Genomic DNA, 26154 nt, shown 5'->3' on the forward strand with positions numbered 1-26154 from the left:
CCCAGACCAGCAGAGGCAGCAGCCGGAGCAGCCGCAGCCTGCGCCCTCTCCCGCCCGCCCGCCCTCCGCCCGCCCGCCCGCCCTCCGCCGCCCTCCACCCGCCCCGGGGTCTCTTTCCCCCTTCCTCCTCCTCCTCCTCCACCCCCCCCTTCCTCCTCCGCCCGCCCGCGGGGCCCCCCTCGCCTTCCCGCCCGCCCCTATTGTTCCGCCCCCGGCCTCCCGCCCTTCCCCTTCCCGCCCGCTCCCCTTTTCCCCTCAGTCGCCTCGCGCCTGCAGGTAAGCTTCAAGATTCTCCCTCCGCCCGCGGCTACAGTTCTATTTCTATTCTTGCCATCTTTCTTAGCGGTCTCCGGTCCTCGTCACGAGCCCCGACCTCGCGTAGTCCCGCGTGAGCGCCTACCTCCTCACTCTGCTTGGCCGGCCATTCACGCGAGGCCCTGGCTCCGGCGAGGCCTACTAGGCCTCGCGAAAGGCCTTCCCCCTCCCCCCCCCCCCCCCCCCCCCGCTTTTTCCCGGTGGCGGCTGCGCAGGAGTCAAGGAGGGCGCGCGCGCGGTAGGGGGGGGCGGCGGTGGATTTGTTGGTTGAGGCGGGTGAGGGGAGGCGATGGCCGGCTTGCTGGCCGGGCGGGTGAGCGCGGCTCCCCGCGGGGGTCAGGCGCTGGCGCAGCCACACGAGGAGGCGCTACTAGTCCGGCTCCTCCCCCTGGATCGCAGCGCCCCCCCCCGACCGAACCGTTTATTTTTTTTCCCGTCTTTTCTAGTGGAGGGATGGGGGGTGCATTTTTTGAGTGGAAAATGCTTGGATGACCAAGGGGAGGGGGGCTGTGGAGTTAAAGAAAGGGTAGGCGGGCTCCCAGTTACCGAGTTATGCAGGACGTTCTCACGAGGTAACGAATTTTGAAATTACAAAATGCCGCTATAGACCCAGACCGAGCTATTTATAGGAGAAGGGGTAATGGACTGCAGGATTAACAGCTGGATTCCTGGGATTGGGTACACTGACGTTGACCTAGTCAGGAGAGAAATATGACAGGGATTTCTTGGATGATTTGGAGTTGGAAATGCACCTTTGTTTCTTACCTCAAGAAATGGCTTCAAATAGGTTTTCAATTTTCTTGCCTTTTCGAACTTACATTTATTGTGGTATTTGTAACGTGCTTCCTATTATGTGAGTGGGGATAAGGAATTAAACTGCCAAATTTTTACCATGTCTTACTGAAAAAAGAAAGTTTTCTGCACAGACTTAACTCTCTCTCCCCGTTCCCCCCCTCACCCCCAGCACTATTGTTTTTCCTTGAGTGAAAAGTGTTGAATTCTGGGATTTTGCCAGTAATTAATTACATTCTGGAAATGGGGGAATGAAGTGCTTTGGGGATGCCTCAGTCACTTACTTGAGGTAGCCATAGGGCAGCTTGCCATATACAGAATGGTCTGGCAGCCACTTAAACAGTTTAAATACTTAGAATATGGGCTCTGTGTTAGAGCAAAGTTAAAACGGTGGCTGGTTTTGTGAAGGGGGAAGACTGGCTGTAGGAGAGAGATCACTGATGTTGTTTTGAAGGGATGGATACTAAAAATGTCACTGGAGAAATTTCACAACTTTGGGAAGAGCCACTCTTAGGGCCTAAAGAGGTGTTGTAGGCTAAGGTATATCCAAAAACATTCTTTCTACACGTGATCAATTATTCTAAAGCAGAAATGTTAGGAACATTGCTTTAGAGGATACGTGGGGAAAGGGCCTCAGTAGGAAAGGCTCGTTACTGCTGTTTAAAACAACTACACAATACATTTTTAGCAGTACCAGTTTTAATTTCGATTGTTTCCTTTGGAAGAAAATTTAAGATTTAATAGATCTGAATGAAGACTTGAGTGGTAACAGAGGTTAACACAGAAGCAAGGAAAATTTTCAGATCTTGAGTGACTATCAAGCTAGGTTGGGAAAAGAGGACTCAGGCTGCACTTAATGTATTGAGTCATTTCCCAAAGGGGAATATGGAACCCAGCCTGCAATAGAAGGCATTTCAGATGCCTTTTTCAATGAGGTTTTTGATGTAAATCTTTAAAAAATTATTTGGTGGCATCTATTGACATTCAGAATTTTAATGTGAGATGCCTCTCATCAATTTCTTTACCTAGAAATTGCTTCCAGTAAGAACGTTTACATGTGTCCTCTCTAGCTTTCAACCCAAGAAGCTTCCTAACAGGGAAGCAAAAGGTCATTGCCCTGAGTGTAGTTGGTTAGTTTGAGGTTTGCCCTCATGATTTCCAGGTGTTTCTGTATTCTCTTGAAGCTTATTCTGCTGAAGGACAACTGGTGCACGTTCAGCAGTTCCCTTAGAACCATTGCCAATTGAAGGAATCTTTCACATCCTGAGAGTCAGCGGAAACCATACCGTTAATGAGAGCAGACTGGAAAGTTGCCTTCCATACTTTGTAACAGAACCTGAGCTGTTAATGCAGTTGTGCTGGATGTATATAAGCCTGCCAACTGATAGACTGTCATTTAAGGAAAAGAGCTCATTAGAAAATATTGATAATGGTTAAAGTAAGTTTCTGTTGTTTTCCTACTCTGATTTTTGTCATGTTTTCATTTCAGTTTTTGACTTTCACCCCCACCAGTGACCAAAGACTTGACCACTCAAAGTCCAGCTCCTCAGAACACTGCTCGACATGGACACCGGTGTGATTGAAGGTGGATTAAATGTCACTCTCACCATCCGGCTACTTATGCATGGAAAGGTATGCACCAGCTTGGGAAATTGGGTCATAGTAACTGCTAGGGGAGGGGCCAGGAAGAGAGGGCATGGATCTCGGAGCTCATCAGATTAGCACTGTGGGGTGTCTGGCTTTAGAACTCTTCTCTAGCGGAGTAGATGAGAGTGTAGTGGGAAAACGAACAGACTTTACTAGGAAGCGCCACTGAGCAGGAAAGGCTTAACCAGAGGCCAGAGCCAAAGACTGTCTCATACCTGGATGATAAGTTTTTGTCATGGATGTTGCTATAGCTTGTGATAGGTAGATTTCCCCTGCCCAAACAATTTTGGGGTAACTTTAAGGTGGGGTGATATATTTGGTATTTTAAAAAAGGATTTACATTAAAGATAGCATTTAATTACTCCATTATTTCTTCACAGTTCTTCGATAGCTTTGCTTATATTTTGAGCAAAGAAAATAATAAGCCTGTCCATTCCCTTTCCCAATAAATCTTAGTTTTTCCATTGCTTTGGACTGTTAAAAATTACTTTTTGTGATAATGAACGCTTCAGATTTCCTCATATTTGACACTAATTTTCTCCATTGCAGGAAGTTGGCAGTATCATCGGGAAGGTAAGACATCACTTCAACTCTAATTACTATTTAGTCAGTCTGCGTTTCAATAGCAGTTGGAACTCACTCTTGACTTCCTCTTACAGAAAGGAGAATCAGTTAAGAAGATGCGTGAGGAGGTGAGTTATTGTGGATGGGGGGGTTAAGGGACTGTTAACTTGGGAAGTAAAAAACCTTTAAAACAAAAGCAAAAAAAAATTTAATGAGAGATTAGAAGGGGGAATTTTTTTTTTGGCCGTGCGGCATGTGGGATCTTAATTCTCCGACCGGAGATCAAACCTGCGCCTGCTTCAGTGAAAGCGCAGAGTCTTAACCACTGGACCCCCAGGGAAGTCCCAGAAGGGAGGAGAGCTTTTTCTCTCTCTCTCTCTCTCTCTCTTTTTTTTTTTTTTTTTTTAGATTTATTTATTTTATTTTTGGCTGGGTTGGGTCTTCGTTGCGACGAGCGGCCCGAGCGGGGGCCACTCTTTGTTGCGGTGCACGGGCCTCTCATTGTGGTGGCTTCTCTTGTTGCGGAGCACAGGCTCCAGGCAGGTGGGCCCCAGCAGCTGTGACACGCGGGCTCAGCAGTTCTGGCTCATGGGCTCCAGAGCCGCAGGCCCAGTAGTTGTGGCATACGGGCTCAGCTGCTCCACGGCATGTGGGATCCACCTGGACCAGGGCTCGAACCCGTGTCCCGTGCATTGGCAGGCAGATTCTTAACTACTGTGCCACCAGGGAAGCCTGAGGGGGAGATCTTAATAGGAGAAGCTTGTATTTTTCTGGCGCAGTTATTTGTAATGACAAATAGTATGCTGGGAAATGTAATTTTAGGAAGTCTCAGTTCATTCAAGACTTAAAGCAGCTTCTGTAGTTTATGTTTGAGGACAAATATGGAGCAGTATTTGAAGTGATGTCGATATTGCCTTGTGTCAGAATCATGTATACAGGCAGCTTCTTGCCCATCTTATTTAAGAGGGATTATATATTTGTGTGTGTGTGTGTGTGTGTGTATGCTCAGATCTTTTTCTCTTTAACCTTTTGGCTCTGTTTCCTATCCAGAGTGGTGCACGTATCAACATCTCAGAAGGGAATTGTCCTGAGAGGATTATCACTTTGGCTGGACCCACTAATGCCATCTTCAAAGCCTTTGCTATGATCATTGACAAACTGGAAGAGGTTTGTTGTTCCCTGCCCCTCATTCTTTATTTTTAAGTGCTTCTAGATAGTTTAATGATTTCTAAGGGCTTTTAAAATTCAAGGACAGACTAGATCATAAAACTCCATAAATGGGTTCTTTGCTCCCATTCATCATCCCCCAAATTGGACCATTTGTAATTAAAAAGAGATGTCACTTTAATCGGTAGAAAAATACAGTTGTCCCTTGAACAACATGAGTTTGAAGTGTGCAGGTCTACTTGTACTTAATTTTTTTTTTTTTTCAATAAATACGTACTACACAATACGTATTGTAGAACTACACAATCAGAGGTTGCTTGAATCTGTGGATGCAGAACTGCGGATAAGTTAAGTTATACATGGACTTCTGACTGGGGTGGGGTGTCGGCACCCCTAACCCCCAACTGTAGTTGGAGTGCTCACTTTGGCAGCACATAAACTACAATTGGAATGATACAGAGAAGATTGGCGTGGCCTCTGTGTAAGGATGACATGCACATTTGTGAAGCATTCCCTATTTTCCAGTTATAAAATAAGTAATGGGAGGTTAACTTTGTTTGGTGGCAAACGGTTACTACACTTACTGTGCTGATCATCTTGTAATGTATTTAAATGTCAAATCACTGTGTTGTACATCTGAAACCTAAATAGTGTATATTGACTATACTTGAATAAAAGAGCCCCCAGAAAAACCCCCAAATAGTTTAACTCTTATCAGGGACTCTAAAAAATGTGTGAAAAACCAGCATCTTTTATTTCTTAACCAGCAGTTTTGAAGGTATGCCACCACTGTGTTGGTAATTATGTCCCCTAATTCATAGTTGAGTGGACTAAATTAACATGCTTTCGTTAGGAGCCCTTCTGAACACTAATATACTCCATAAATACAGGTATCTCCCAACCCTGGATGCAGTTATATATTTAAAAAAAAAATCAATCTGGTAACTGTGTCTATACTATACTTGAGCTATACTTGGAGGGAGGGAATGCGTTTTATAAGTGATCAGAAGCAAAATATCAATACCAGAGATTTTCTGACTGAAGGAAGTTTGTTTTTTTTTTTTTTAAATAATTAACTGGTTTCAACCTTATAATGCTGAACAACCATTGCCCTAGGTCCAGTCTTCAGCTTCCTCCCACTTCTGCAGTAATAGTGCTAATCATGCAATTGACATTGCAGGCAGAGGAGAGCTTCAGGGCTGCTGCTTGATGCCTTAATGGTGCCTGAAATCTTATCCTTGCCAAGATCAGAAATGTTATCCTTTGATCTGCAAGACCCTGCTAATCCAGAGCTTGTAGCTTTAAAAAAGTTCAGAAAATCTAGCGACTTCCCTGGTGGTCCAGTGGCTAAGACTCTGAGCTCCCAGCGCCAGGGGACCGGGTTCAATCCCTGATCAGGGAACTAGATCCCACATGCTGCACCAGAGAGCCTGCGTGCCACAACTAAGACCCGGTGCAGCCAAATAAATATTTTTTAAAAAAATTCAGAAAATCTATTCATACTTTCAACAAATAAGAAGCATGTTCTTGACTTTAGGGGCTTATGTTTGAGGAGTTCCCAGGTCTAGCTACTACATAGAGATTAGGCTAAAACCATTTAATCCTCAGAAGGCTAAATTTAACTAGTTTAAAGCCATGACTTTCAGATGCAGCATATTGTAACGGGAAAGACTACGGGCTTTGGAACCAATACAGTCCTTTAGTTTAAAATCTACAGCTTTTTAGATGTGATTGGGGTAGGTACTTAGCCTCAATTTCATTATCTGTACAATGGTAATATTACCAAGAAATTAAGACAAGGATAAATGGAAGTACAGTATTTAATCTTTATGTAGTTTTCTAAGAGAATTGAATTTGTTTTTTGTTTTGTTTTTTTTTTTTTGCGGTACACGGGCCTCTTACCGTTGTGGCCTCTCCCCATTGCGGAGCACAGGCTCCGGACGTGCAGGCCCAGCGGCCATGGCTCACAGGCCCAGCCGCTCCGCGGCATGTGGGATCTTCCTGGACCAGGGCACGAACCCATGTCCCCTGCATCGGCAGGCGGACTCTCAACCACTGCGCCACCAGGGAAGCCCAGTTACTTGAATTTGGATTGCATTGTTTTATCTCTTAATATTTAATTTTGTCTTCTACTGAGAAAACTCTTTAATTTTCAAAGTAAGTTTTCTCTCTACCAAGAACACTTCTGGTGTGAAGGAAAATATATTTAGGGCTAAACCTGAGGACGTTTGTAGGCCATTTTATCTTTTCAGAAATAGGGTTTTGGGGGGAGGCAATATTTGAACCTTTGTTGATGCAGATTGTGACATAATATGTCCCTTGTAAGGTTCTTTCATGGCAGTTATGGGTTCCCAGGGATCTGTTTAAACTTTTATATTCTTCTGATGTTTTGACTAATTTCTTGTTGTAGGACATCAGCAGCTCTATGACCAATAGCACAGCTGCCAGTAGACCCCCAGTCACTCTGAGGCTGGTGGTCCCTGCTAGTCAGTGTGGCTCTCTCATTGGGAAAGGTGGTTGCAAGATCAAGGAAATACGTGAGGTTGGTAACTTGTGCTCATTTTCTTTTTGAAATGTAAATTATTCTAAATGTGCTTCTTCTATTAGCCTTTACTATGTCTAGGAAAAGTTTGTGTTCATTGAGGTGAAGATTTTTATTAAAGTAATAGTCCTAGAAGACTGTAATTTGCTTGATATATGTGTATATATATATTTTATATTCCATATATTTTAACAACAATAAATCAGAAAAGTTAACCAGAATTTCCACCTATTGCATATGACCCATTGGCAACTTTTCCATGAGACTACGTTATCTTTTTTTAATGTTTAAAGAGCTTACAATTTGATTGATAATAATATCAAATGTTTTTCTTGGCCAAATCCCTAAATAGCAAGGGGAAAATGAAGGTGTATTAGGATGTAGTTGTAATTCTCCCTTTTAAATTATGGAAGTTACATGAAATTATGGAAGCTTTTAATTATATCTGGGAGTTACTGAATTGGATGTTGGAATGAAATTTGAATGGCTCCTAAAGGAAAACTAATTGTAGTTTTTGGGAGCCTTTTGTACATGCCATGTGAGCAGGGATTTTGATTTTGTTCATTGATGTATTCCAAGTACCTGGGGTGGTACCTGGCACATATAGCATGGGCTTGATATAAACATTTGTTAAATAAGAGAATGAAAGGTGGGTGATATTTGTGGGTATTTTGTTTGATGGCCTACAGAGCTATCATTAGCTGAGAGGAAACTGTCTAGAGGGACCTTTTTCTTGAGACCAGGTTAAATTTAGGCTGTTATTCAGCCTTATTTTCAGCTTTCAGAGGATAATTTATAACTGATTAAGCAGTCTTATCTGGAATAAGGGAAGAGTGGGAAGGGAGGATAAAAAGGGTAAGATAGGAGATGGGATAAGTGTCTACTGAGCTTTAGATTCTTAAGATTTCTGCTGGGAGATACTGAAGAGTGTGAGCTGTTTTCTCTGATTTTTAAATTTTTTTTATCCCCAAAGAGTACAGGGGCTCAGGTCCAGGTGGCAGGGGATATGCTCCCCAACTCAACTGAGCGGGCCATCACTATTGCTGGCATTCCGCAGTCCATCATTGAGTGTGTGAAACAGATCTGCGTGGTCATGTTGGAGGTAAGCCCTCAGGCTCATGCTGAGAATGGGGGGAGGGTGATTTAGGGAGACAGACTGATCTATATTTAGTAAGACTAGAATTAGGTGAGGCTGTTAGAAGCCTCCAGTGGGGGTGGGGAAGAGGTTCCCTGAGTTCATATTTTCCTTCCCCCAGCTTTGACTTTTCTTATAGTGCAAGCAAAAATAGAAACTAAGCAGTGGTGATCATTTGGTTTACAGCGATTTTAGCAGAGTTGGTAGGGGAAGATTCACTACTAGGAATGAGTGGACAAAAGATGTATCTGGGTTCCTGAGAAGCTAAGTTAAATTGCCTTTCAGATTACAATATTTTAGCTACGTGCAACTTTGATATATTCTTTAAATTAATTTCTGATGAGGCAGGATTATATTCAGAATGCTGTATGTATAAAAAAATGTATCCATAATGGTTTTTCTGAATGACTTATGAGGTTCTGGTGGATGCTATTCAATTAACAAGAATAGCAAAATTAAGGGGAAGTAAACCTTTTTAGAATTGTCATAGGGAGTTGGTCCCATATTGGTGAGAAAGGAAAGTAGAATTTTCAAGTAGAGTTTAGGAAAATATTGATTGAGCCTTTGAACTATTTATGGACAGTTCTGTATTATCCTAGGTGCAACATTTGGGAGTTTTATTTCCTATTTTGTCTTTATTTCCTATTCAGGCCAAAATGTAGGATCTTAATTACCAACTCAAACGTACATATGTACACATACAGGTTTTTCGTGTTAATTAGACTTATTTGAACACATGGAAATAATGCCTAAATTATTACAGGGGCATCTGCCTTGATGAGAATTAGTGTGAGCTCTGTAGTCCACGGACCATCTTACTGCTTTAAAGGCAAATAACTGCAGATGATTTGAGATTAGATCTAGCCAGAGACAGCGTTGGTAGGTGAGGGAATGGAAATAATACAGTTTTTAATTTAACTGACCTGTGTGAGCTTAAGCCACACAGCTGAAGCAGCTTTGAAACCTTATCTCTTTTTGTTTTTTTCCCCTCTGACTCTCTCCCAGTCCCCCCCGAAGGGCGTGACCATCCCGTACCGGCCCAAGCCGTCCAGTTCTCCAGTCATCTTTGCAGGTGGTCAGGTAAGAAATTTTTTATTGGTGGGCTAAGGTGAACAAGGATTATGTTTGAAATGTCAAAACTTTGCCAGCAGCACACCAGGCCACTCTGCATGCTTGCTGAAACCTGTACTCTGGCCATAATTTGACCTGCTTTCAGTTTTATTTATTTTTTGTACTGGAGAAAGCTATGAATGCTATCTTATTTAATTTTTAGCAGGCAATGGGAGTTTTGTAGGCACTCGGAAGAGGTAATTTGCTTAGTAATTTAAGGTGGGTTGGGTTAGAAGAACGGGTTAAATTGCCTTGGTGTCACTACTTCTTTCCCTACCCCACCCCATCCCATGTTTTTTCATGTGTGGGGTGTTCTTTAGAGGTCTGAATAAAGGTAGCAAAGAGTTGGACCTCTGAAAGAGATTCTTGGATGGTGGTCTCAAATTGGGGGTCCTGAAATTGAGTGTCCTACAAACTTCCCCTTCTCCCCATCTCACCTCCCCTACTCCTACCCCTTCACTCCCAAACTCCAGTGTGTTGTCCCCGGGCTCTTAACCTCATAAACACTGGTTTGAACCCACATGGCATAACAAATCAGCTGGGGTAAGGGTTCAGTGTCTTAAGAATAGAAGGGGGAGAGCATGTTGGGCTGTGTGGGTCTGTGACCTTTGGTGTTAGAGTAAGAACACCAAAGCACCCCTTTGACCTCTCCTCCTTCACCCACCTAAACTCTGGATCCTTGGCACGTGGTTTATTCTGAATTTAGATTTTTATGACAAAGGGCACTGATTAGCACCATGGTTTTATGCTTTTTGGTTAGTATTTGAGGAGTAGGTAGGTTTTTAAAATATTGAGGTTCAGGCTGAAATAGTGACCTTGATTTTGGTAGCTGCCTAAACAAGTATAGTGCTCAAGGTGCCTTTTCCTACATGGGGCTGACCTGTTAAAAGCACAGATATTCAACTAGTTCCATCTTATATTTGAACTGGAGAAGCACTTAAAGTCCATCTCATTCATATTCTATTGAGTTGTCATAAAACTGAATAAGTTTTGGGGGACTTAGTTTGTCTTGTAGTTCTGGAAGCGTTCACAAGAAATTAATCATATCATAGTTTAGTACCTTGCTTTTAACACTAGCCTTGTACAAACTGGTTTGGTCAGAGGGCTCTCCATGAGTCTGGATAGTTAGGCAGGATATACAGGCCCAGAGTCAGTGTAGCAGGGAGGTTTAGTTCTAGGAGTTTTCCCTTCTACCCTGGAACTACAAGTTCCTACTCTTCTGGATTCTTCCACTCCCACTTGGGATTATCTAGAGTCCATACTGCACAGCAGCAGTCCTCTCCATTTACAAGTCTTCCTTCATTTCCCTTTCCTTCCCTCCCCTTCCCACCCACCCCTTCTTACCTCTTTGCTTTCCTTCCCTCCCTCCCCTTTATTCAATTGACCACCCTCTAAAAACTTGCAGCTTCTTCTTCCATGAGTGGCCCTTCTTGGATTATTCCCATGGGCCTTTTTAAATGGACCAGTTCATGCAGTGTCCACAGATGGACCTGTGTCTTTTGTTCCTCTCTGACAAAGTGGGCTCTGTAGGGGTTCAATTTAATCGCACACTGACCAGGAGCTGGCATCAGCTCGTTGCCCCACCCCTTCGTTCTGACTGAAAATAGCCCAATTGTGCAGTGTGAAATCTGCCACCATAGGTAACTTTTTTTTTTAATTCACTGATTGCAGCTCGTTTCAAATTGTGTTGTGAGCTCCTTTTTAAAGGAAAAGAAAAAATTAAACAACTTTTTTTGTGTGAATTTCATGCTGGTGACAAGGTGCCGGATTGACAGCCCTGGAGACTGAAATCCTCTATTTATCCACAGGACAGGTACAGCACAGGCAGCGACAGTGCGAGCTTTCCCCACACCACCCCGTCCATGTGCCTCAACCCTGACCTGGAGGGACCACCTCTAGAGGTGAGAGGGGATGTTCAGTCTCCAAGGCTCACTCAATCCTTCCGCCTCAGCCGAGACTGCCAACACGCGGGGGGCCAGTGGCGCTGGTGATTTTTGTGCTGTGGACACCACCTGTCCACGGGGACCTGGACTGACCCCCCCACCTCATTTCACACAGGCTGCGTAGCCCACCAGATGGTAACACCAACTCTCTTTTTTTTTTCCTTTTTTTTCCTTTTTTTGTTCAACCCCTTTTCCCTGTCTCCTACTCCTCCTACCCCATTTTCACCTTCCCACCCCAACCTGGGTGCACTTTTGGGGGTACTGGCCACTGTTATGTGAGAAGCCTCACATCCTGTGAACCAGCTGCTCCTTCCTTCCCCTCCCTTCCCGATTCTCCTTGTCCCCACCCCATTGCCCTGAAGACCCAGCTCCCTTTTTGGGAGGTTATGGTGTGGGGGGAGGAGGGTGTAGTGGGAGCTGCAAGTGCCTTTTATGGAGGGGAGGTGGGAGAAGGCAGGACTTAGAACACAGTGATTTTTTTGTGTGTGTATGTTCCTATGGTCAGCTCCCTAGTGCTAGGGACCCAACTAGCTTCCAGTGCACTTAAGGTCTTTAGGCAGATGTAGAGAAAAATAAGATAGGAAAAGGGAAAGTGTTTCAAAACATGCCATGTAGGTTTGTGCAGATAAAAATCATTCATGTCACCATGATTGGTAGAAGGGTTGGGGTGGCTGAGGAAAGACCGTTTTCCTTCTAGGCTATCTTGTACACAGGGAGAAGGAAGGGGGCTTGGGCAGTCGAGGCATTGTTTAATCCCACTTCCCACGTTTTCATTAAGAAACAGATGTGTTATTTTGTCTTTGATTGCAGGGAACATGGCTCCCTTTATAGGCATCCCGGAATAAGCCATCATATTAGGGTTTAAAGAAGGCCAACAGGTCTGACTGTATTTGTGAGATACTATCTACTGCCTCAACCCCTGGCCTCCCTATTCTCTAGTTCAACTCTGGCTTCCTGGCTAGTTGAAATCTGTCTTTTTCCCCCCACTGGGTGGCTGTCCGTGATTGGTTTTTAATAGGAACTGTTTTCCTCCTTTTGTAGGCCTATACCATTCAAGGACAGTATGCCATTCCACAGCCAGATGTAAGTTTTGTTTTCACTTCTTGTTTTGAAAAGTTCCTTCTCCCGTCCAAAATTGTCTCTTTTCTCCATGTAGGCAGGAGTGAGTTGGGTCTTAAACATTTGCAGTATTGTTTTCCTCACAAGGTGAACTCCATATTTTGGCCCTTAAATGATCTTTAATCAGGACATAGTAGCACCTTGTTTTTGCCATTTAATCCCTGGAAATTATAATCTGGCAGATTATTAGATTCTGCTTTCTCCCATGTTCCAGATTACTCTAAAAGAGAAATGTTCCACGGTATACTGTCATTTGTTATCCCAGGGCACAGCTTAAATTGACAGTGGGCTGTGCATCTCTGCTTGGAGTCCTTTCCATGGCGGGGGATGGGAGGTGGGAGGTTGGCTTTGCCCTTGTGTACTCCTCAGTCTGAGGTGACAGTTTAAAAAGCATCTGGAGGGGTGGGGAAAGGGGTTTGTTTACACAGGGAGGGGTAGGAAGCTGAATGTTTGGGAATTCAACTCAGTAAAACCTTCTTTGTCACTAAAAACTCCAACTTAAAAAGTGCTGGTATTTAGACTTCAAGGGCATTTCTTTCTGCACTTATCCTCTATCCTTACTAACTCCTTCAGGTGCTGAGCTTTAGATTTGGGAAGTTAAGATTGGCTCTTGGTTAGTGATAGCCCCCAGGAGGGGAAGTAGACTTGAAGAGGGATGGTTTTACAATAGCCAGGACAGTTTATATAGATGAAGAAAAATAGCTGTAGAAATCATGGGGTGGGGGTGTGCTAAACCCACTTTGGTTTCACCTTAATCTCTCTCCTCCTTGCAGTTTCCCTGCCCCCTCATCTCCTTCCCTCCTCCCAGTACTGACAGAACCCTGCATGGTGTGTTTTCCCTAGCACCACTGCACAGTTTGTTTTCCTAGCCTGTCTGTGCTTGTCCCTGGGGCAACTGTTGCAATGGCTGCAAACACCTTCATTAAATAGCCCACAGGGGGATGGTTGTCAGGCGGGTGCTGCTGCTTGTCTTTTCACACACCCCAAATGCGTTCATTCTCTTTGTACTGACACCCTTTCTATTTCTAACCCTTACCTTCTTGTTGTGCCCATCCCCAGGATGGTGATACCAGCCCCATATCTTACCCTCTGTCATAGTTTGAGTAGTAGCCAACTTTGGGGATCAGGAGCTCTGCATTTTCAAATTTGAATGTGCTTGAGCCCTGACTGTTTTGCTCTTCTAATGCCAACCTCTTCTGTTTCCTTCCTGCAGTTGACCAAGCTGCACCAGTTGGCAATGCAACAGTCTCATTTTCCCATGACGCATGGCAACACCGGATTCAGTGGTATGGATACCTCAGTGTTTATTTCTGTAAGGTGTAGTACAAGACAGAGGCCAGCCCCAAGGTCTCAGTTTGACATCTGTTTAAAACAAACTTCATTACCCAGCATCCTGCTGGTTTAAACTTGCCTGTTTTCTATGGCTAAACCAAAGGAGGTAATGTGTTTGTTAACTTGGTTTTCATTTGGGGTGAGTTATTCTAAAAGAGAAAAAAGGCCCTGGAAGGTTTGGGGTGAGGTCTGGGGATGCTTGTCAGGCAAAGGGTAGGCTGATATTTCTTCTAACCCATCCTCGCTGCTGCCCCTTTGATCTGATTGGCACCCCCTTTCTCTCCACCAGCTGTTCATAGACCTGGGTAGAAACAATCCATTTGTGCCAAATTGTGTAGTGGTTTTTGTTTCTGTTTTGTTTTGTTTTGTTTTCTTGGGCTTTTTTTATATATATAAGGAATAACTTGTCCGATAGGGTTAGGATGAGACCACCAAACTCATTTTCACTTGTATCTTAACAGGCATTGAATCCAGCTCTCCAGAGGTGAAAGGCTATTGGGGTAATGATTAAAAAAAAAATCTGTAGTATTCTACTGTTATATTAATAAACTGGTGGGAGTCTTGTTTCACTGCCCATGACATACCAGCAGAACATGCACATGGCAGAAAGGAGCTGAGAGAGCAAAGCGGGGGTGGGCCTGGTATCCCTGAGGGTCCCTTGATGGATCTGGCCTACCCCCTTCTAAAAATGCTGAGTTTTAGCAGCCACAGCTGAGAGCAAGACTAGACTTGTGAGTTAGCCAGCTGGTCTGGTCTAGTCCAGGTGTCAGATGGGTATGGGTGTTTGCTGATAGGAGTTTTTTTTCTTTTTCTTTGGAAAACAAAACCCAGAACAAATTATTGAGCAAAAGACAGGGAATAAATCTGGAGAAATGAACTTCCCACACCTTACTGCCATCTCATTCTCACTGACCTTCAAGTTTAGGTTAGGGGTAAGGGTGTGTTAGGAGGGTGTTAATCTGATATAGGTATATTTAAAGCAACTCTGCATGTGTGCCAAAAGTCCATGGTACCCAATAACAGGCATGATATTGGCGCTGGTGATAGCATCAGGTGAGATAAAATTGGAACACAACAGCAGGAAATCCAACCAGAAAAGGGGAGAAGTGCAGAAGTACTTGTTTAGATTTTGGTCCTGAGAATTGAGGATACCACATTCCCTTGCCCCTTGGCTTCCATCCCCTTACACCCTAATAGGCTGGGCTTTGCAGGAAATGTCATGAAATCAGCCTCTTCTGTGTGTACAGAGGAACTTTTCCAGCATTATTTCTACACCCCTCTCCCCTCTTTCCTCCTTGGAGGCTTCCAAGTTAGTGATGAATCCCAACAGCCAATGCTGGGTTTCCAGTTCGTTTTTCTTCTGTTAGGTTAATGTACAAATCAGTGGGAGTTTGTATGCTGTGCATTGAACTTCTTTGCTCTCTTCTGTCTTTTAGCAGGTTTGGATGCATCTGCTCAGACTACTTCTCATGAACTCACCATTCCAAACGATGTAAGTATATGGTTGGGTTGCATGGGGTGAAAATAAGAGAATTGGTTTTCAAGAATAGAGGTCTTTTCAACGGCATCATGCCACTCTTAAGAAAATGGGGTTGTAGACACCAAATTAAATTCTTAAAACTATATAAAATCTCAAGTAAAAACTGGAGGAAATTGATGAGCCAGAAAGAAGCTTTTTGTCTCAAATAGAAATTCCCATTTGCCTTTGTTTCTTGTAGAACCTGAAGCCTTATCCCTGACTCAGTGGTCCTTGGATGTTCTGTCTGTACTATCCCAACGTGGTAGTCACTAACCACGTGTAGCTGTTGAGAATAATAATTCAATTTCTCAATCTTACTGGCCACACTTCATGTGTTTAGTTATCACGTTATTAGTGTCTACAGTATTGGACAGTGCAAATGTTGGCCAATTTTTTACTTTTTCCCAAGGCAAAAGCATTAGAAATTAGCCAGAATTCTTGTCACGATGGTGAAGTAGGAATCATGGCAGGATGAGTTATGGCATCTTTTTTACCAAAAACAGAATATACTTTTATCTTTATCCCTATCTCTGGTTAGCTAGGTTTATCATCACGTTTGCTCTGCTTTATTTTGTCTTTGGAGTTAGTACTCTGAGGAAATGAGCTAATGCTCCTAGGAGTCATTCAGCTTAGAGTTGGCTCTGACCTGTAGTGATCAGACAGAAGAATAGGGCAAGAGTTGAGATATAATCTATAACTCAGTTTTTAAAATCAGGAGTGTATGAGTAGAATGTGTAGGATGCAGATAGTTTCCACTGTCATGTTTGTGGACCCAAGCTGTAGAAGCCTGAGGAGTGGGTGGAATTCTTGGACCTAACCATGCAACTCTTAATTTGGTATGCCTTGTTGTCTTTCTCCCTTAAGTTGATTGGCTGCATAATCGGGCGTCAAGGCGCCAAAATCAATGAGATCCGTCAGATGTCTGGGGCGCAGATCAAAATTGCGAACCCAGTGGAAGGATCTACTGATAGGCAGGTTACCATCACTGGATCTGCTGCCAGCATTAGCCTGGCTCAATATCTAATCAATGTCAGGTAAGTGTTCCCTATCTTTTGTGTTATTCATGCCAGCATAAGTAATGTATGTGTTGGGGGAAGTTACACTGTTAATGTAAAGTGTGGGATTCTTTGGGGGATGGAAATGGGAAGGGTAGAGATGGCAAAAGAAAAAGTTAAAAGTCTAGCTCTACTTTTCACCCATCCTTAGTGTAGCAGAAAAAGAAACCAGTTTGTAATAAGTTTGCATGGGGTTGGGGGACGGGGAATAGATTGTTTGCATTTGACTTTTTGATGGTTTTGGGAGTGGAAGGTATGGAGCATGTCTTCACCAGTAGGACTGCTCTGGCTGGAGCACCGACTTAAAACCAAATGTGGGTCTTGCTGTAGATGTCATATAGACTAATACTTCACTAATGGGGTTTAGGCTCCAAAGCACCCTTAATTGAAATAAGGATAATGAAGTTATGTGACAGCAAGACAGTTTTTTGGAGGCAGTCATTACCGTTTATTCTGAAAACATCCATTTTTCTCAAGTTGCCAGTGTGTTCCATTGTTCAGAGCTTGTGGAAAAGGAGAGGTACAGGTATTGGATGTTTCAGAAATGCTTAGTATTTTCCTTTCCCCCACAATCTCATCTCATCTCTTAATGACTTTCTGAGATTTTACTTTTTTTATCCAAACGTAGCTAATGTTAATACACACAGTTGTAGCAGGACTATTCACAGTCCAATGGGTATCCTACAAGGCATTTATATTACTTGCTTTCTCAGCACATGTGCTTAAGTCATGTTCTTAATTGCTTACTAACATCTTAAACCAGTGTTAGCAGCTCATTCCCCAAGGGACTTAGCTATCCCTTTCATGTAGACTTTTACCTAGTTGTTATTTACCTCTGTCACAATTCTTTGGTCTCTGTTGTCCATAAAAATTTTATGGGTTCCTGAATCTAGTGCAAGGGAAAGGAATTCGTAAGTATGGGATCTATTTTTTGCCATGCTTATGTAGATCATGTATTTATTCCATGGTCTTTTATCCCCTGGTTAAGAATTCATCAGATCCCCAGTAGTGGTTCTGACTTTTGCCTATGTCTTTTGATGCCTTGAGGTATTTTCTAGTCTTTATGTAGAAAAGACTTTCCTATGTCTAGATCTGCTTTCTTCTTCAGCTACCAAGATGTCAGATTCTTACTGTTCAGACTGAAATGGTAGTTAATTTTGCATGGAGACTGTTTGCAAAGGTTTGTTTCCTTGTTTCTAATGGGGGTGGTGGGTTGTTAAGAGGAAAGAATCGTGTTCTTGGAAGCTGGAAACCAAGGGATTTTTCTTCTGCTTGGGTAGACCTGCCCTCAATGTTGTCAGATAGTGCTTCCACGTAACCTGCTTGCCTGACCCCTGTACTAGGTCAGTGGCTAAGTTGTAAGGAAGCAGAACGTGGTCCACCTTTGTTTCCTGATTTTAGTCACTCTTTTCAGGATCATCCTTTTTAATGAAACTGTCCAAGCTATGGATTTGGGTCAAAACTTTTTAAAGCTTCATTTAACACCAAGCAAGGACTATGTGTGCACGCAGCTAACTCTTCACTTTCTCATATTGGCCCAGTTTGAACGCAGAAAGCAAACTGGTTTTATTATGAATACTAGGTAAAGAAAGAGTTCTCTGTTTTCAGTAATGGACCCTGAGCATTTCTACTGATTTTGGCACCTTTTTTATGGATTGCAACTGTCCTTGGATTTAGGTAAACAAAATGGAGTCTTGAGAGGAGCCTCCCTGCCTTTGAAGAGTTAATCTTTAGCCGTAGGTTGTCCAACAGACTTCAGCAAATGCCTGCAGTTCTGCTATAGACACATGCAGGCATTTGGGAGCTACAGGTCATTGCTGTGATTTAGAGCTTATTTTAGGAGTAGCAGTGGTAGTTTTACTTTATTAAACTGAACTTTTCAGCAGTGCTTAAAGTTTCTCTCTTCCAGTTTTCTAAGGTCTATATGAGAAGTACAGTCAGTTAAAAACAAAGGGCCTTTTTTTCTCTCCCACCTCATCACCAGAAATGAGGCTTTATTTTATCTATGCTTCTGTTCTCAGCATTTTTCATTGAAAATGCTACAATCTTTGAAGTCTGAAATGAGTGGCCTACTTTAGGCTCTTGTCCCTTTCCATCCTGACATATTTGGTTAGTTTGCTGTGGCGGTAGAAGCAAATTTTAATATCAGTTACAGAAAAAACAATTCTGTGCATTAGTATCCCAAAGCTGCTCAAGTGATTGGTGGGTGAAACATTTGTTCTTGTTTGGAGATGGATGGGTACTCTTTCATTTTCTGCTTGAAATCGTTCTTTTCTGTCTTCTGGGTTGGATCAGTGTGTCAGGTAATATGGAAGTGCGTGATTTTTCTCAGTCTGTCAGCTTTTTCTTCACCATAGCAGTTTTAAATAGCATTGTGGAATGGAATTTGGCAAAGTATACATTTTTAGAGGGTGGGACACAGAATAAAAGACAGCTTGTCATAAGTTGATATTAAGTCTTCCTAATTGGCAACCAGAGGCACTTACTGATAACTGAAGCAGATTTTGTCCTGTACTTTTTTCCCTTTTGTGCTCTTCCCTTCCACCCACCCTTTTTTTTTTTGTTCCTTTTTTTCCTCTGTTACAGTTTAGAAAACGCTAAACCCTCCTCCCAGGCAGCCTCCGTCACGATCCCTGATCACCTCAGCATCAACCTCTCTCAACCCTCCACCCCTTCTTCTTCTTCTTCCTCCTCCACCACCACCCCCTCGCTCGCCACAGCGGGGACCTCCGACGCACCCTCCAGCCTCCCCAACCCTCTTCCGACCGCCCCTTGTGTCTCCAGTCTGCTTGGCATGAAACCCATCCCTCTCCTGGCTCTAAATGTTGTGTCTGCTGCTAAGGGTGCCGGGGCTTCAGCTACCACCACCACCACCTCTGCCGTGCCATGTGTAACTAACAAACTGAAAAGCGAGAAACAGAGATTCTCTCCCTACTGATTGCATATATCTTGGGGCACCCCCTCAAGTATTTGTTTTTGTTTTTGTTTTTGTTTTCCCTTTGTTAACATTGGTGAGAACCAAACTATTGTGAGCTTGTGACCGTTTCCTTTTTACTGTTTTGGGGGATAACAGGGTGGGGGCAGGGGCAATGGTAAACTGTTTAGGTTTAGGCCGTTTCTGCTTGAGTGCCTGTTTCAGAGTCTGACTTGTTGAATTCTCTATCTAGAGCCACAGTTCTTGCTCTTCTTTCTCATTCTGTTACTTTTTGTAGCTTTATTCTGCCTTGCAATATAACAATGTTTTAGGCTCTGTGTTAATGAATAAAAGCTTCTCCATTAACCTTTTTTTTTTTTTTTTTCATGGTTATCAGCCAGCCTTCTTGGCCAGATTTGTGTTTCTAGCTGTAATAAAGTTGCCACAGTAAGAACCTTAGTTGACTGTGCTGTGAAGGAAAGAAGTTATTTCTTTACCCAGAATGGGGAGGCAAGTTGGGAAAAGTCTAATAAAGTTTGCCGGCTTCTGTCTGCATTCCTCTGAACTAGTATTACCCCTCTCCCTGTGACATTGGATAAATCTTGAACAACCAATGGGTGACATTGCCTCAGATTTGGCAGGATTCTGTCCAGTTATCCTAAGTCAACCCTGATTATTCAACCAGGTCCCTTTACCCTTCTATTCCCCGCCTACCTTTGTCTCCCCACCAACCCCATCATAATTAGAGGATTAAAGACCTAGATTTGGAAGGGACCTTTAAGATCACCTGTAACTCTTTGATTCACCTTATCAGATTAAAGAAATAGATGCTCTGGGAGACTTTAAATTTGCAGATCACATGAGTGAGTAGTCAGGACTAGCAATTTGTGCTTTACATTTACTCAGTCTTCTAGATTGTGCTTGATCTCCCTGAAGCCTCATTCTTTTTTGTATCCCAAGATCTCTCTCCATAAAAGAGTAGAAATGCCGTAGGTAAAATGGTGGAAGGGCTCTGATAGTTTCCACTCAGCCTGAATGCATATTGCCAGGGTAATGAAAGTATGATGCTCTTCCCAGGGACTTAGAAAACCAGTGTGGAGATTTCTTTCCTGGTGACCTTTTCCCATATCCCCTTTGGCTTATTACATTGTTTAAAAAACAAACAACAACAAAAAACCTAATTATATTGCAATATATTAACTTCTGGTTTCGTGGTCCCTCAATCTCATGCTGGGGCTGTGAATTAGTGTTACGCGTCCCAAGTCTGCCTGAAGGACTAGGGGGGCAAATTTCATTGTCCAGATAGGGTTTTTCTTGCTGGTTGCTAGATGCTCCTTTATCATGTGGTCCAGCTTTCCTTAGTAAGCTCTTTTTATATCTTGCTGATACCATCTCCCCCAGAAACCTGGTTTTTATTTTATCTAGTTCTTGATTTTAGAAGGTCTCTTTACCTAATGAGTACTCCCTAAAGGATTGCTTGGAAGGAAGTCAGATGTTTTAAGGGCTCACCAAAATCACCACATCCAAAGGTACTTCTTGGTGCTCGATTTTTTAGTAGCTTACAGCTCCCCCATGTGGTCCTTCTATTTCTGGAGTCCTTAACACAGTATTTCTGGTTGGGTTTTCCCTTCTCCTTACCCCCTCTCCCTGCCACCCCCAATTCCTGCCCAGGCTGTGTATAAATTCTGGACTGTTCTTTTTGGTGCCAGAGTGCCACCACCTTCTTACGTGAACTTAGGTTTTTTTTAGGTCCTAGATCTAAACTGTTTGCAGCAGCTCCTTTCCTCAACCTTCAGTTCCCACTAAACTCTTTGATTCAGGGTCTGTTGTTTACGTTGCTCTAAATCATCCCATTTTGAGGTTGGCAAGAATCTACCCCCTTTAAGAACTATTTTCCTTTATGCTGAGGTCACAGTAGCATTTCTGACTTGAAACTAAATGCAGTTTGTAGTTGAAGGACCTATTTCCTGCCCTTCCCCCACCCCCTCTGCCCCTGCCTTCCTGGCCAGTTTTTGGATATGCGTTATTCTGGAAGAGATGCTACATGCTGTCTTGACACGAATGCCAGTAAATTTAAAATCTTTATGAAATAAAGTTATAAACTCAGGCTTCCCTGCTGGTCCAGTGGTTAAAACTCCACGTTTCCACTGCAGGGGTGTGGGTTCGATCCCTGGTCGGGGAAGTTCTGCATGCCACGAGGTACAGCCAAAAAAAAAAAAAAAAAAGTTATAAACTGAGACTGGGTCTTACACATTTAGTTCTGTTCAAAATGGGAGCCAAGTCCTGCTGGCTACCTAATATCAGTGAAGCAGGCTGATAGCCGAACATCTAAAGACTTTTCCTTCAAAGCCCAAAATTGGATTCCAGGACCTCAAATAGTCTATTTGAAACAGGCATTGTAGCCAGGTATATTTGGATGGAGAATTTGGCTTAACAGGACCACAAATTGGGGAGCTTCCAGAGTGAGCTAGGGAGTTGCTAAAAACATTGTTTTGACTTCCACTTAGTCTTGAAAACTAGGCCTAAAAACTATAGGTTGGGTATAATTCTTGACCCATACTTAACACTTGCTGCTCCCTCTTTAACATGCCTTAGTGTTTAAAAACTCAAGCATCTCTTAATAGTAATAGTCTTCACATTGATGGAGAGACCTGGGACTGTTCTATTAGTAGCTTGGGAGAAGCTAAAAAATAAGCTGGGCAGTAAAGAAAGTTTCTGTATATTATGACCCTCTAAGGCTTTAGTGTGTGTGTGTGTGTGTGTGTGTGGTGTATTTTCAGAGAGTGCTTAACATCTCCCACAAAGATTCTATAGAGCATAGTTTGAGGGATACCCACAATTAATAACCAAGGTCCTCAATTTCCCTTGGTTGTGAGGTAACTTGCCTCAGGAAGCTTGGATTGCAGGGGTTATAGGACCATGGTACTGATTAATCCAAAAAGTCTTTAAAATGTCTCCCTTGATAACTGAAGCAGATTATGTACTTCTTCACATCTCATCAGCCAGACTAAAAGTTTTGGAGGTGAGGTACTGCTGGGCACTCAGAAAACTAACTTCGAGTTTTTTTTTGTGTGTGTGTTACAGGCTTTCCTCGGAGACGGGTGGCATGGGGAGCAGCTAGAACAATGCAGATTCATCCATAATCCCTTTCTGCTGTTCACCACCACCCATGATCCATCTGTGTAGTTTCTGAACAGTCAGCGATTCCAGGTTTTAAATAGTTTGTAAATTTTCAGTTTCTACACACTTTATCCACTCGTGATTTTTTAATTAAAGCGTTTTAATTCCTTTCTCTGTTCAGCTGTTAATGCTGAGATCCATATTTAGTTTTATAAGCTTCTCCCTGTTTTTTTTTGTTTTGTTTTTTTTTGGGTTTTTTTTGGCTCATGAAATTTTTTTGTTTGTCATGGAAATGTAAGAGTGGAATATTAATACATTTCAGTTTAGTTCTGTAATGTCAGGAATTTTTCAAAAAAATTAAAAGATGGACTGGAGCTTTTTCTTTGTGAATAGAAACTGGATGCCACAGTGATTTCATGTGGGTTTTGTTCCTGGTGTCTTGCTGTTATTTTTGCACCTTTTATCCGTCAAAGGACACGGACCCTGCTTGGGTTTTGAATGTAAGCCTTTATTCCAGTGAAGATGTTTTCTTCTGTTTTACCACTCCCATCTTTTTCTGTAGCCCTTGAGCCTGCATTGCAGAGTGACCTTAATAGCTATAGCAAGCTGGCCGTGCCCTTGGTCCAAAAGATGGGGGGTTATATTTTCCTAAGATTTGTCTGCAAAGTGTAAGCAAGCACTTCAACTGGGTGGGTGGGGAGGGATACACATGCATACACATGGAAGCAGCTGAATGTGTGTCTCACTGGGATTCAGGTTGCTGGGAATGCCTATACTCTTGTCCAGACTTAAAACTGTAGTCTAAAAAGAATGGGTGTTTTATGGGTCCTACTAGAATCCTTTATAAAGACAGACCTGTTCCCATTTATGTAGATTTTTACAAGGTTGGGGCTGTAAGTGATGTTCAGTTTGTTAGTGAGAAAAGCATGAAAAGGAGGAAGTCACTCAGAGTCCTCAGATAACATCTGGAGCCCAAGGCTCCTACTTAACCATGCAGGCTACCCCAGTCACCAAGAAAACCCTCAACAGCTTGCCTGCATGGAGTGGTTATATTTCAAGGTTTTTTCACAGGGGTTACAATATGACAGTCCCCACCCCAATCAGGCACCAAGATAAAAGCAGGGACTTAAAACAACACCCCAGTTCTTCAGCCTGAGCCATCACATGCTTTCACAATCTCCTGGCCTCCCCCTAGTCCCTAAGCCAGCGCTTGGGCACAGAGATGGAGGGACAAAGAAATTACATTGCCACCTGAGAAACCTCAGAGGGGAGGACCCAGCCTTAGCCTCCCTCCTCCCAAGTGCAAAATGTGTAAACAGAGTAAACAGAAAACAAAAAAGTGCAGTCTAAATGGCTCCCTTTCCTGCTCCTCATGGTTTGGGCAGAAAGAATAGAGAGGAAACTAGGCAAGTTTGGCTTTTCTGTCGCCTCACCACTTGCTGAATGTATTGGAGTGAAGCAGGAAGGGGCCAGTTTGCCCTTACCCATATCTCTAGGGCAGTACTTGTCTTTCATTTCCACAGCTGCCAGTGTCCCTAGAGTTTATCAGGTGACTTGGTCAGGGGTCAGTCTCCCTTGAGCCAGACTTAGGCTGGGATAGCCCTGTCTTTGTTGATTATGTGGCGCATATATATTACTTATATAAATATTTCTCTATGTACAAGGATAAGAGTGGCTTTCATGGAGGGAGGGAGGCTGGGGGCCGCAAAGCTTCACCACTGTTGGCATTTTCCAGTTCAGTGCTGTCACAGTCTGAGTCCTCAGAGTTGGGAGGGCCCTGTGAAGAAGAGCAGAAAGGCAGTGATGTGCGGCTCAGCATCTCTTGGCAAATAGATTCCTTCAGGATCCTTCACTGTGGTCTTTGTAGTTGCAGGTTTAGTGGTTTTACTGTCTCCCGATTTCAGTTGCTCAGGCCATTCTCCAAGGCACCAGACTCCTAGTTTCAGGATTCCTCCCTGGCTGCAATTTATAGGTACTGTGCACGCAACCTCGCTAGGTACTTCTAGATCTCCCAAATTTACCATGTGGATATTTGCTCTTTAGTACGGGAGGAAACAGCTTCAGATACAGAGTGACACAGGGGCGAAGTACCTATCTTTCTGGCCTCTGCATCTGTCTCCCCAGCAGCTCTCAAATGACTGGACATCTGCTCCCTGTCCAGTACCTGGTTGCGACTCACCTGCTCCCCTCTGAGTAGGTTGTGGTGTGGGATGGGCAAGGAGCTGGGTTCCCGGCCAGTAACCACCTCTGAGGAAGCTGGGTCCAGTGGGATTTCTGAGCCCTGGGAGCACATGTCATCAGACCGCTCATCTGGCCGCTCATCAGTGTTCGTACTGCCAACTTCAGGTGTGCCACTGGGGGAAGGCTCACTAGCTGTGCCCTCCTCCCCATCTGACGGGTTCTCTGAGCTGAAGGTAGATAGCGACTGGCGCATGTTCAGGCCCTGAGACCACCTGTATGTTGGGCAGACCAGGATTATAGCTTGACTACACCTTGCAGTTCAGAAAGTAAAGAATGCCGTTATCTCCTGATTGCATCACTCACCTCTGGCTTGAGGTCAGCTCTACTTCACTGTCCACCTCTCCTTCCTCTTCCTCTGATGAGATTCCACGTTTCTGCAGGAGAGATGAGCAGACTGTGGTCAAAGGGGGAAGAGGTCATCAAGGACCCAGGATAAGGAAACATGGTTGTAAAGGGTTAAGTCGGGAATGGCTTAAGATCAAGAACCTAACGTGGGAGGTAAATTAAGGACTTGCACCGCACCCCATGGAGAAGAAGGAAAGAGGAAGAGCTCAGGAACCATTCCATACTTTACCTGACTTCGGGTGACAGCAGCCCTGTACAGCAGTGCAGCTGGGGTCAAGTGCTGGGACCCAGCCCGGCTTCCTCCCCGTCCCGCCGTCCCTTCCCTTCCAGTTCCCAGCAGCCCTACACCGTCACCAGGCCCTACTGGTGGAGGTGGCTCCCCTTTGGCTCCCCCTGGTGAATCCGGGCTGGTGGAGCCGGGTGCCGAGCCCTCACTTGGCGGGGTGTCACCCCGGGCTGGAGGTGGTGAGCCAGGGTCCCCAGCTCCCCCTGTAGCCCCCCGGCCCCGGGCTCCCAATGCCGCTGACAGCAGGTCGGGGGACGATGAAGACATCTTTCGGAGCAGGAGGTCATGGTGGAGCCCACGGAGGGCTGGAGGGCAGGCTTCCCAGGCTGAGGGTCCCCCTCCTAGCCCCACTGGGCTTCCTGGTCCCCCAGGTTCATGGGGTGGCACAACTGCACGAAGCCCGGGCAGGTCCCCGCAGCTGCCCTTGGCGCTGGCCTTGCGGTGACGGGTCTTGCCACGGCGACTCCGTCCTGGTGAGGGGGGGCCCTTAGCACACCCAGGAAGCCCCACCCCACTCAGGGCTGCATCTAGCTTGGGTAGCAAAGACTCAGTCTTGAGGATATCTGGCCTGGTGGGAGAGGGAAAGTGCAAGTTGGAGATTAACAAATTTATCACATGAAAGCACTCCCTAATCTCAGGCAGTACAAGGCACCTCTCTCCCATCTCAGTATCCGTCTTCCTGGCATCCTTGAGCCCTACTCCTGCCTCTCCAGCATCCCCCTTGCCATTCACAAGCGATGGCACTTGTAAACTCTGGTGCTACCTTTTGCTGTGGGGTGACAGCTTCTGTGGGACATTCCTCTTCTTGATGAGCTTCTCCATTGTGTTCCCGTGCAGGAGGCCTCGGGAAGGGTGTGACTTCAGCAGACCTGGGCACCTCCGCTCTAAAGCTTGCTCCCTCCTAAAGACAAAACACGTTAGCTGGGCGTGGGACCAGGAATGGGGGCCGAGGCTCAGTAGGATCTCCAAGTCCGGCACAGCTCCAGGAAGATGGGACTTGGTGTATGA

At 44.2% G+C, this 26154-nt stretch overlaps 2 protein-coding genes and 1 non-coding gene across 24 annotated transcripts in view; 2 read left to right on the forward strand and 1 right to left on the reverse strand.

The window, feature by feature from the left end:
• Positions 1–22691, forward strand: PCBP2 (poly(rC) binding protein 2). 17 transcript variants are annotated; one of them, XM_029204771.1, is made up of 15 exons: positions 190–276; positions 2597–2739; positions 3304–3327; positions 3414–3446; positions 4369–4485; positions 6896–7027; positions 8001–8129; positions 9156–9242; positions 11081–11173; positions 12257–12298; positions 13548–13620; positions 14128–14166; positions 15103–15158; positions 16050–16219; positions 22239–22691. In XM_029204771.1, exons 2-15 carry the CDS (start codon positions 2671–2673, stop codon positions 22273–22275), a joined length of 1101 nt encoding a protein of 366 aa, XP_029060604.1. In that variant the 5' UTR covers positions 190–276; positions 2597–2670; the 3' UTR covers positions 22276–22691. The 17 variants fall into 17 exon arrangements, with proteins under 17 accessions (XP_029060614.1, XP_029060604.1, XP_029060606.1 ...); XM_029204773.1 differs by having other exon boundaries at positions 15106–15158; XM_029204775.1 differs by having other exon boundaries at positions 9168–9242; positions 15106–15158; positions 22239–22686.
• Positions 4901–5007, forward strand: LOC114886328. Its single transcript, XR_003791330.1, has one exon. It is a non-coding gene; the product is annotated as a U6 spliceosomal RNA (small nuclear RNA).
• MAP3K12 (mitogen-activated protein kinase kinase kinase 12) overlaps positions 22475–26154 on the reverse strand; it is a 16099-nt gene continuing 12419 nt past the window's right edge. For 4 of the 6 annotated variants that reach the window (XM_029204768.1, XM_029204764.1, XM_029204766.1 and 1 more), the window contains 4 exons: positions 25910–26047; positions 25090–25714; positions 24819–24889; positions 22475–24727 (listed from right to left, as the gene is read on the reverse strand). In XM_029204768.1, coding sequence (XP_029060601.1) covers positions 24292–24727; positions 24819–24889; positions 25090–25714; positions 25910–26047 — 1270 coding nt within the window. In that variant the 3' untranslated portion in view covers positions 22475–24291. The remainder of the gene's footprint in view (positions 24728–24818; positions 24890–25089; positions 25715–25909; positions 26048–26154) is intronic. The other 2 variants (XM_029204767.1, XM_029204770.1) reach the window with 2 other exon arrangements.

The sequence above is a fragment of the Monodon monoceros genome, unplaced genomic scaffold (assembly GCF_005190385.1).
Source record: "Monodon monoceros isolate NGI ecotype Baffin Bay Population unplaced genomic scaffold, NGI_Narwhal_1 Super_Scaffold_6, whole genome shotgun sequence".
NCBI lineage: Eukaryota > Metazoa > Chordata > Mammalia > Artiodactyla > Monodontidae > Monodon > Monodon monoceros.

Excerpts from the sequence above, each read along its gene's own strand:
- PCBP2 (XM_029204788.1), top strand. The coding sequence starts at position 2,671 with ATGGACACCGGTGTGATTGAAGGTGGATTAAATGTCACTCTCACCATC. Across the intron at positions 7,028-8,000 it reads AGATCAAGGAAATACGTGAG|AGTACAGGGGCTCAGGTCCA; the intron begins GTTGGTAACTTG and ends TTATCCCCAAAG. Across the intron at positions 8,130-9,155 it reads TCTGCGTGGTCATGTTGGAG|ACTCTCTCCCAGTCCCCCCC; the intron begins GTAAGCCCTCAG and ends TTTTCCCCTCTG.